This window comes from Dipteris shenzhenensis, chromosome 26 (genome assembly GCF_047967505.1).
Source record: "Dipteris shenzhenensis isolate YYH24624 ecotype China chromosome 26, Dip_SZ_1.0, whole genome shotgun sequence".
Lineage (NCBI taxonomy): Eukaryota > Viridiplantae > Streptophyta > Polypodiopsida > Gleicheniales > Dipteridaceae > Dipteris > Dipteris shenzhenensis.
Genome location: NC_141621.1, coordinates 42569089 through 42581027, shown reverse-complemented (window position 1 = coordinate 42581027; position 11939 = coordinate 42569089). Strand labels below are relative to the sequence as shown.

Sequence of the window (11939 nt, the reverse complement as noted above, 5' to 3'; positions counted from 1 at the left end):
CGCGAGAACTGCCGATGAGTTGGCATTGCCAAATCTGAAACACATTGCAACAACGGAGGGGCTGGGGCTCATAACGTACTATGATAACAATTTCAAGTACTATGATAACAATTTCAAACTTGAATACACATAAAAATTGAATGAAAATGGTACAGAGTGCATCCTCACAATCCTAAAGACAAATAACAACAAAGAACTCGCACAAGTCCCTGCATGCATCGCACATAGGCCTTATAGTAGCGCTGCAAAAAATACAAATGAACCTTGCAAGTACAATTCAAGCATGTGCTATGGGTGGCTTCAATATTGACTACAGCAGAGATAGCAACAAAAAGAGAAGCCTGCTCGAATACATCGCAACAAAAGAAATGGAACAACTGATCCTTGCATTGACAACATTCCATAGGACTCCTTTGGACCACCTATGGACATCATCGCCAGCAATGCACACACATAAATATCTATTGGTCTTACCATTGACTTACACACAAAGCTTTTAAATGAGTACTAAGGTCTTACGATGTAAGGCGGGCCAGATGAACCCTGTTCACTTCCTTCCAGGTAGCACTATCGTTACACTTTTTAAAAAAAAGTGTCCCATACTTTTTCCGCCACGTAGCCACTTTCATGCCTGCTCCATACTTACCTCGTGTTTCTATTTTTTGTCGTTGTTATCGCGCGTTTGAAACGTTATCGTATCTGTGGATCGTCGTTCTTTGCATTGTTCTTGCTCCGTCTCCAAACAAACTCCAAGGTCGCCCTTTCCTCCCGAACTGCTTCATTAGAAGGTCGCGGTTGTAATTCTCTCTCGGCTGTTGCAAATATTACGAATACGAAGGTCATTGGATGGTTTTTTCGCTGCTGCAGCTCTAGATATTTATTTTTCTCTGGCAAACGGTCGTGCTTATAGTCTAGGTAAATTAGCACATCGTAGTGCAAGGAAACAAAGAAATGCCATGATCCATTCACTCTTAGCAGTTGCAAAGATTTCAAATAATGACGAAATGTCACAGCTGTGCTCCGCCTCGTCTAAAAATTATAGTGTTTTACATTTCCGACAGCTATTTTAGAACTTTCGTTTTTCGAAAACAAGTTATCAATCTGCATTTTCAGCCTTGTTTCGAGGCCGTCAGGCTTTCTCAAGATGCTAAGTCAAATTGACCGAGAGAAGTTGACAAAAGCCTCAACCTTCTCGTAGGCGGGCTACAGATTATTGTGCGCTCTCAAACAATCGAGTTATAAGAGCAGGCTTTATTCATTTTTATAAGTAAAGCAGCATGTCACGGAATGGGGATGAAAGGAGCCATGATATGGTGTGAAATGGATGAGCAGGGTGAGAAGGAGGAGGAGCAGCAGTAACAGGAAGGCATCCGATGAAACTTAGCGGTACTAGGTAGTAAGAATTGGCGGGGACGGTGTAAGGTTTGGCCTGGAAGGAGGGAGTAGCAGTGAAGGGGTTATTGGGAAATTTCATGAGGCCATTGTGGCCCTGCTGCTAGTATTGAAGCCAGAGGTGCTGCTCTTGAATGAGCACGGAGGGCGAGGAACGAAGATTGGGGACGACCTGAGACAGTTACGCTGGTTGCACTGCCGGAAGGTGCCATCTCGCTGATGCAAGTTTCTGTCGATCTAGGCCTTGATCATAGAAACTATCGAGCAACAATTGATTGAAGTCTCTCGCGAGTTCCTTCCCAATTGGTTTCTTTGACAAATCTCTCTGACTCCACCAATGGTAGCTCCTATCTCCTAACCTGTGCAGCGCCATTGTTGCACTCCCGCTGCTCGCATTCGATTGTTCTCCCCCGCAGACGAGGAGAACGTTTTGCATGTCATGTTGACTGTTGCTGATTTTGATTCAGTACTTGAGAACAATGCCATTGCTAGCCTGTGCGAATGCTCCTCGCTCGATATTTCCGGCTTCTTCAGATCGAGCAAATTCGGCTCGCCGCCTGCAGGGAAATCTGCAGCTTTGAATCCCCCCCTGCTGCTGGCTTGGGAACTATTCTTTCTTTTTGCTTCACAGGAGGAGCCAGTAGAGCCTTTGTGCCGTTGATCTCGCAGTTCGTTTCTTCGGCCGTTTCCTGCCAATCTCATGCGGGGTTGTGATACCTCGGCTTGGGGCTCTTTGGGATCCGGCTGGGGCGAGCAAAATCGGTGCAATTTCTTAGAGATTCTGAGGTGAGTTCTTCTACCCGCTTCACTTCCTTGCTGTAGATGTCAAACACCTTGATGCAATCTCGCTGCTCCATGTCGAAGAAGGCGTCAAGGAGAATGGGCAAGCCATCGTGGATGTTATTGTAGAACTGGAAGCTGTTCCTCACAACAGGGTAGAGAGCAATGCGCACTAGGCGATTCGTCTTTGCAGCCTTAGTCGGTCTGCTGGCTAGCACTGGTTGCACCAAACGCTGAAGAGATGAGAACTTCTCCAAGAGTTCGTTCGTCGACATGTCCTTCACCGCTAGGTTTTTCGGTCTGTGCTGCAATTCTTCTTCTCGTCGACTCTCATCTTCATAGTGACGGCCAGATTCACAGAAATCCTGGTAGTAACCATTGTTTCCGTGATGGTATTTAGACGCGTTATAGGCAGATCTCCTCTCTGGTCTGACCTTCACAAGCGATCCACATCTCCGGTTTGACCTTTGCAAGCGATCCGATCGAGTAATCCAAGCCGTTGTCCAGGTACATCCCGTAAGTTTGCACAAAGGATGAATGATCCCAAGCATTCGAGTGAGACTCATCCCTGAAATCTGACACATTCAGGAGTCGCATCCCCTGGCTCCCGAAAAACATCATCTTCTGCTCTCGTTTCGAGTCTCAGTTCGAGAACAACTTTGATTGTGTTGGTTCGAGCATAGGAAGTCTGGTCTCCAGGATTTGCCTTCGAAGGTAGAGGAAAGCGACTAGCATAAAACCTTAAGTTGGTGTCTAATCTCGTCATTTTGCATCTGGCATTTTAAAGAGACGGCTGCATAGGAGCTTGTGGCCCCTATAAAATTTTATTTGTCATGTGTGAATCGAACTTGATGAGAGAATCAGGTTCTCTTGGTAGTAGCATATGATTTTGTTTGTGGGCTATAAGGCTACGCATGATCTAACTATGGTAGTTGGCAATAGGTAAAGAACCATTTCCATCTCGCCTTGCAACTATAATAGCTGATGGGAGAAGAAGAGAGGATTTCCAAACATGATATATACAATTTAACCTTTATTGTAGTTCTACTTAATTTATAAATATAGCTTAGTGTGCACACTCTATTTCATGATGGAATAGTGTGAACACTCTAAGATTCATTGTACTTGGGCACATATTTTGTATTCTAATAAAATAGTATGGATGTTCTACAAGTGGTTCCATTTATATATATATATATGCTATTATGACGTGATGTATGTACCACGTGTTGCTTCCAGTGCATAATATATACAATTTCAACTACATTACGTCTTCATTATGTGTATTAATATATTTTAGTATACATAGTCAGAATATTTTATTTTATAATAGAATAGTATAAATACTCCGAAAGTGGTTTCATTTACATCTATCCACTATATATTGTTATAGTACACCTTTTTTAGGGAGAGTATATACAGTTTTTGTGTTTAAATAATATATATATATATATTTTGAGTATTTATTTTACAATTTTCTATAGGTACTTATTATTATTTAAAATGTTGCAGCTCATGGCACATCTTGGAGAATAAAGAAAAAGGGTAGACTTAACAAAAATGGAATGTTGGTACTATTCACAATGTGTGGTTACAACACTGGCTAATATGCAGGGCGAGGAACTCAGACATGTCTTTAGTGTGAATAGTAAGGTTGTTCCTGCTTTGGTGGAACCCTTAGCAAACACTGCATTTAGAGAGCTATGTATCAAGTAGCCAAAGTTTGAGAGTCAAACTTGGTTGTTGAGTGAAGGATACGTACGTGGAGTATGTCTCAGAATTGTCGAACAAATTGGCTATCTGCACAATCACTAGATCATCAATTCTCTAGTGATCCTTGTTTCTAGAGTAAGGTTACTTTGATTGAACAATTATATAAGGATTATAAAGGCAAGGGCAATTGCTCAAAAGAAAAAGTGAATGTACAACAAGTTTGCAACGTTGTATATACACCACCATCAGTTAGTTCACCTTTTGTTAAGTTATTACACCATAGGCAAGTTATTTTTTTACCAGAAGCACATATAGGAACTGGCATGTATACACAGGTCAGCAAGGTTAGGATTTCTAAGGAGACTTTTAAGGATGATGTATTTGCTTCAAAATGTTCTGTAAGAAGCAGTAGTCAAAACAACAAAGTAGTTGCACTATTGCAAGCTACATGTGTACATGTTACTCATCCAAGTATTGTCAGTGCAATAGGATTAGTCAGAGACGAAAATGAGCCAATGGTCATATAGAAATACTGGAACAGTAGCCACTTGGATAGAAGGTTGTACTTGATGAGTGCAAATGCTTCTAGATTTGTACCCAAAGACTTTCTGTATATATCTAAAGAAGTGGGAACTTTGGAACATTTCAAATGTCATATATTTGACATCATCAATGGTTTAATTGAAACTGTCAAATATATACACAGTAAAGGCATTCTGTACAACAACTTACACTCTAGAAATGTAATGGTTCATTTTTCACAAGAAACAAATGATGTTTTCGTTGGCTTAGTAGGATGGAGCTTGAGCACTAGAACTGATACATGGAAAACAATCCTGGCTTTTCCAGATGGCACTATGGAAACATTCAAGCAACATAAATAAAAGTTTTGACATGTTGCACCTGAATGTTTTAGCATTAATCCTCCCAATATTGCAAAGTGTAGGACATCTATTCACTTTGCTTTAACATAAGCAAATTAGTAAAAGGGATAGAATGTACTAGTGCACCCAATGCAAGATATGTGTTGCACAAGCTTCATGATGTATATACAAGAGCATTCTCTGTTAGTGCTCTGCCCATCGTCCTACTATTGATGACCTATTTGACACAATGACCAGTGCTTGTCGTCTTGGAATAGTGGCCTCTATAAACTCAGGACTTCAATGTAATAGTAAATAGATAGAATTTGAGAGCTATTGATTTGTCTTGTGCAAATTGTAATTTTTTGTACTTACAATATTTGTATACAATGTAGTTGTTCGCTTGTTCTTTTCTCTTGTGCTAATTTTTCATAATAATAATAAAATTATTAGAAAATAAATATTTCTTATTGCTTTTTTAAAAATAAAACTTCTGCAATTGAATATTTTAATACAGTTATAGTTTTTACTCTTGTTATTGAAGCATGAACAAGTCATAATCTATTAGAAAAGATCTCAAAAAGGTACTTGAAAAGTACAAATACAATATCATAAACAAGTTTCAGAGTACTGAAAAAGATATTTGACAAGGTACAAACGCAATATCTAAGTGTTTTAATTTATCTCTATCATAGACACTTTTGAACATTTAATTATATCATTTTACAATTTCATTGTTTTAGTATGACTAGAATACAATTTCATTATCACATGGAATCTATAAATACGTACATTACATGTATGTATACGTGCCTACGTGCACGTATATTTATATGTACATATGTGTATGCATGTCCATGTGTGTCCGTACGTGTATTTGTGTATGTCCAGACATAATAACGTATTCCAATATATTGCAATTTACATTCCATATTGAAAATGTGTATACTAATCTTAATAACTTTTTTGTTGGTTTGATAGGTAAGCATGCTTTGAGACATGGAAATGAAAAAGCAATTTCTAAGTACTCAGAAAAGAGAACATGATGATGAGCTTTTGCCTGTTGCAAAAAAAACTGCTATTGCTAAAAGTAACACCACCAACATAGATAAATACTCCAATGTGCCAGGTAGAATCTATACGGAGGTGAACTCAAAACTTGAGGTTGTGCATATAAAAAACCTTGAGATGAACATACGGGATGTTGCATTTGAAGGTTTAATTCAAAATAGATATCACACATACGATAGGAAAAAGGACTCCAAATACCAAAATGTAAGTGCGGATTGGACCGACCAATTGGGGCTGTTCACAATCACTCTACAACTTGACAATACCCTAATTGCTTTTCATGAGAAACTAATTAAACGAGACATGTGTTCGAGTTGAAAACTTTCAAGTAATAAGAAGAAAAGGAAGCATATATGAAAAAGGCGACTTAGAATTTTTGATCAAAGTAACTAGCGAGACATGTATGATAGCAGTTCCAAAATTTGAAGTTCATTTGCAAATGTTCCCAACAGTTAACATTGCAAGCTTTTGCAATGAAAGGGAGAGGTTCATATCAGGAACTGTTCAATTCGCTGTACTTGCAGATGCATGATATATCGAAGGGCAATATGCAAAGCAACTATCTAAAAGTTGCTGATGGAACTACATTCGAGGATGTTACAACAGTAAGTACTCATACAAAATTAACAAATGTCAACAACCATTACCTTGTTCATGCTTCTTATTCGGCTCATTGTAGCTACTTTCTTACTTGTACTACAGCTTGCTTTTGGGGATGACTTTGAAGACGTTAAAAAGAGTACACTTAAGGAGTTGCTCAGTGGTCGCTGTTGCATACGTTGTCAAAAATGTAGGGCTCACAAACGATGCTATGACAACAAGGAAACTGCTATTTACATACTACTCTTTTGCATTTCTTGTAACATATGAAGAAGATGTAAAGAAGCTAGTAGAGGTAGCTGCATTCCATAAATTAAAAAAAAGCTATGTAAAAGAGGTGAACTGCATTTTTGTTTTTTCTTACACTTCACTTCTATTTTAAAATACATAGACACACTTTAAAATACATAGACACACTTTAAATAAAAATAAAAAAATTCAAACTTTTTATGTTGTTATGTTAACAGATCATTGGAGAATTTAGCTTTGAAAACACTGGAGCACCATACTTCAATACTTGCATGGAATGCAATAACATGGCATCATTAATTAAAGTGGCACGAGACGACGACTTCTACAAACGGTGTAAAAAGAAAGTTGACCCTGTACATGTTGCACAAATGCATGGCCAAGTCTTAGTTCTAGACTGAGAGATTGTTAGCGTCACTGTACGTGAACCATGGCTCCTTGCTTTTATGCAAAATCCATGAAGACATAGCTACCTACTTTATGCAAGATGAGGTTGCATTTCACCGAAAAATATATAGGATAAAGAAATTTGGTGAATTTCACGTCAATGTGTCTATGTGCATTACTAGTTTCAATGGTATAGAACAGATCTAGTACTTAGCTCTTGCCAAACAATTTCATGAAACTGTACTTATCTTAGCCAGAGCACCAAAAAAAGAGAAGGGGAAAACATAAGACTAGACAGTTGTGCACGTGAACCTGTTTGCAACAATATTTCTAGTGCTTTTTTCTCCTATTGTAAATAATATTACAGGTTCTTGTACATGGTGTAGAGTTATTGTACCGTTTCAATTGCAATAAATCTTGTCGTGCAAAACTTTTATATGATATTGTACCATTATAATATCACAAAAACAATGACAAAGCAAAAAAAAGTACGATCTAAACCTATGCAACAATTAATTTCACTTGAGAATGTCTTATTGAGTCGACATTGCACACAGATTTCCAACTATCCATACACACTGGTGAAAGTCTATTTGATTCTATTTCATATTGCATAGGACAAAGTCTAACATCCATGACCTTACGACATATGATGGTACAACATTTTATGCAAAAGCTCGAACAATAGGATAACATTGCACTATCTTGTTTATCATGTGCCCTTACTCTGGAGTTTTTACAAAGTCTTCATAATGTCCAGAAACCAAGCGAGTACCTCTACTGAATGACTTTACCAGCTGAACAAGGTGGCCTGTGGGGTGATCACTTTTCAATCCAGTGGATATCAGATTTACTACTCAGACCTATTCTTGTTTGGTCGCAACATTACTCTCATATCATAATAACACATGGCAACCACTTTCAAACACCTCCTATGCAAATAGCATACGATGATAGACCAGGTCACACACAACACTTCTTGATCAGTACCCATGTACAGAAGAATGTGCACCAACTATCAATATCAAACACGAACGTCGATTAACTATGACTCTTAAACTAGTCAAAGAAACTCAAGGGGTAAACATCATTAAAATCAAAATGAAATCAATTCCTCTAGCAACACAAGATCATGGCAACAACATAAACATGATACGAAATACAAAAAGAAAACGCAGAAAGTGGACAATTGAGAACAATGACTCGCTTCATGAACTAATGGACAGAAACAATGACATAACAATTGTAGAACAATTCATAAAACAAAGAGGGGCAAATGAATATAATAGTACATAGGCGATTGCACGCATACGAATCTTATGCAAACAAAGCCAACAAAACACGTTGCAAGAACAAACTGACGATACTTCAATGAAGAATTTCAGCATTCAAGTACCTAAAAAATGTTCAAAGTATAATGAGAAAAGTATTCCCCACCAGCCTTGAATGAGAAACAGAAAAAAAGAAACAAGACCAACCAATATTCTCATAGTCCATAGTCATTACATGATAATGAAAAGCTTCTTTCAATGCTACAAGAAACACCATCGAAATCTTACAAGGACATTTCTAATACATTCGTAAGAGACACATGTCAAAGTACTAAGACCACAGCTCAAATCGCTCGCCATGTGAAATATCTCAACAGGAAAAAAGCTATCCATCAGGACAACTGCTCAAGCTTGACAGAATCAAAGGCTGTTACATGCTTCAAGCATACTATTATAGATACTCCTATTTACCCATGCTGCTATTGTCATAGACTATTTTTCCTTCAGCAGGTAAGAGAAGCAAACGAAACTGTAATAACATTCTTATGTGAAGAAGCTACATTGCATCGGCTCAACTTTGTTGACAATGTAGACATATGCAAAGCTTGCTTGTAAGACGTTAACAAAGACAAAATTCCACGATATACTGATCCAACTAGAATGGAATTAAATATATCTATCAAAGAGATATCAAATTTAAACCAACTCGAAGAACGCTTGATAGCACCACGTGCAACTTTTACACAGATACGACAGTACTCTAGATATGGGCAATATATCATGAAAGGAAGCATCATTAATGTACCAAACAACATAGATATTTTACAATCCATTTTGCCATGCCAACCAGATGATGGAACAATAATTGTTGTTGCTATTAAAAGACATCTAGAATTTAAAAAAATACGTACACTGTAGGAACTACGTCCAAATTGTGTTATGAACAATCTATTTATAAATGTAACAATCTCGGCAGAATGGCTACCACTATTTATAAAGAAGAAAAATGTAACAATCTCGGCAGAATGGCTACCACTATTCAAACTTTCAGCTACAATCGAGGACACCAACATCAAAAATACAAAAAACTATATAGACATGCATCAAAGCAACACAGATGAAATGTACATAGACACGCTTTTGCATGGTTTTACGAGTTCACATGTCATCTTTGACAATTAAACTCAAGTACTGGCAATAGCTCCAAGTGAAGACCAAAAACCAATATTCATACCAAAAGACAAACACTCTGAAGAACAAACCTATCCAACTTTATTCTTTGGATATCCAAGGTCAAATTTTTTTCTACAAAATAATAGCTACCACCAAAGTATAAAATGGGAGATTCTTCACAAAGATAGATGCCATGCTTTACATACACCAAGTCTTTTTTTCAAGGCAATAAGCCTTACTTTCCAGAAGTGTTGTAAGCTCTACATGGATACGTCTACAAAAAGCGAAGCTACAAGGATGAGAGCTCATAGTAGCAAAAGACGTTAAAACAAAGCCTAATTTAGATAAAATCCTACAATTAGATGTAGGATATCTAGACTTGGCCAAACTTCGGACATCGCCATACTATCTGGAACGCCTATGCAAACGGGTATTTGGAATGATCAGACAGCTAGGGCCTCCAACATTCTTCGTGAGAGTAGGTGGGCCCCTTTAACAACTGCTCTAAGCAAACTAATGGTTCAAGAATGTGGGTAGGACACAAAAGAAATTTCTGTGCATGAGCTTATGTGAAATGAACTTGTAACAAGTGCATGCTATTACAATCACCGATCGCAAGCACTGAGAACACTCTTGAGAACCTATGATATGATGTTCGGACAAGAAGATGATTTTTTCTCAATTACAGAAGCCCAAAATCGAGGAAGCCTTCATGAGAGCACTTACTCCTTTGGACAAGAAATGCTTCATGCTACAACAACACAACAAATGATAAAGTGACAAATACATGTCTTGTGATGAAAAACTATTGGACCCTATTATCTGTGACATCCAAACACATCATCACACTTACACTTGCAAAAAAATGAGCAACAAACATGTCGCTTTCATTATCCTTTACCACCAATGAACAAAACGATGATTCTTACACCACTAAAAAATCATTGCAAAGAAGTAAAACATTACAAGAAATATACCAAGCATAAAACTCAGTCTTAAGTTCAAATGACCGGACATTGCTACAGCTCTTAGAAGAACCTAACTTGGATGAAGAACAATATCTAAAATGCCTTTGAAGTAGCTTACGAAGACCCCCTCTTTTTTTGAAAAGACCGTTGCACAGCATATGAACAAATTGCTTTAGCAAACATGCAATGCCTCTTTGGCAAACAAATACAGATGCACAATTCATACTAGACCCTTACACAACGGCAAGCTACTGCACATCGTACATTACTAAAGTTGATAACACAATCACAAAAGAGTTGCATGAAATAATGGCACAATGTCATCGACATCAAACTGATGCAGCAACTCGGATTCAAAAAATGGGAAGTGCATTTTTTAACATGCAACAAATGTCGGCACAACAAGCAGTGTATATAATTCTATCACTTCCAATGCACCATTCATCTAGACCATGCCAATTCATCAATACATCACCACCAGATTACTGTGCTTTTGTTCTGAAAAACACCTACGGTGCTACAAACCTTACTAGCCGATTCCACTGATATCATTTGTCCATCTATAATTGACAGATACATTTGTTGGCTAGCCTTCATATTTGAAGTAACATCATGCTACAACATGCACAAACACTTTAAAAAAAGAAAGAAGCCACAGATCATTCGGTACATGCATTATAACAAATTCCGTGATCCAAGAAATTAGTACAGGGAACAAATACTTCTGTACATACCTTTTGGCAAAAAAGAAGACAATATAAAAAAACAAAATGAAACGTGGCATGATACTTTCAAAAGATATAAGTTACAAATAAAAGAAACTCGAGACAAGTTCACATGCAATGTGCAAACAACTTGTGCCAACAATAGCATAAAATGGAATGAGATAGAGCAAAGAGCTCATGAACTAGCAACTGAATCACACAACACACTATGGATGGAAGCTTTTCAAGGAGCAACACTACCAGAACCAACAACAACAATCAACATGACAAACTATGACCCTAATCTTGATATAAATGCCATTGCCACAAACATCGTAACAAGACAGGAAAAGACAAACCAACCAATGTTTGAAACAATTCAGCTAAAGCATGTCATGTTATCATCACTACAATATCATCATCAAATTCAAGGCTTAAATAGAGAACAAAGGCTGATTTTTGATGACATAATGTGCAGAAAAAGAACGAGTTCTGCCATTCCATTGCATATTTTCATCACTGAAGGCACAGGAGTAGGAAAAAGTACTATCCTAAGCTTGCTAGTGGAGCAACTAACTAGAATCTACAACAAAGAACTAGGCACTAATCCCTTGAAATTAAAAGTCCTGAAAACTGCATACACTGGTAAAGCCACATGCCACATAGACGGGAGCACAATTCATGCATCTTTAGGAATTCTCGTTAATTGTAAGAACTTAACACACCTGCGCTTACAAAACAACCCTAAACAAGAGCCCTCCACTGCCA

At 37.6% G+C, this 11939-nt stretch overlaps 1 protein-coding gene across 1 annotated transcript in view; it reads right to left on the bottom strand.

Annotated features, from left to right (window-relative positions):
• Nucleotides 1-1457: 1457 nt before the first annotated feature.
• LOC147885106 (uncharacterized) overlaps nt 1458-11939 on the bottom strand; it is an 11143-nt gene continuing 661 nt past the window's right edge. Inside the window, exons 2-5 of the mRNA XM_087397271.1 lie at nt 2607-2796; nt 2110-2506; nt 1752-1999; nt 1458-1621 (exon numbers count right to left, since the gene is read on the bottom strand). Coding sequence (XP_087253397.1) covers nt 1458-1621; nt 1752-1999; nt 2110-2506; nt 2607-2796 — 999 coding nt within the window. The remainder of the gene's footprint in view (nt 1622-1751; nt 2000-2109; nt 2507-2606; nt 2797-11939) is intronic.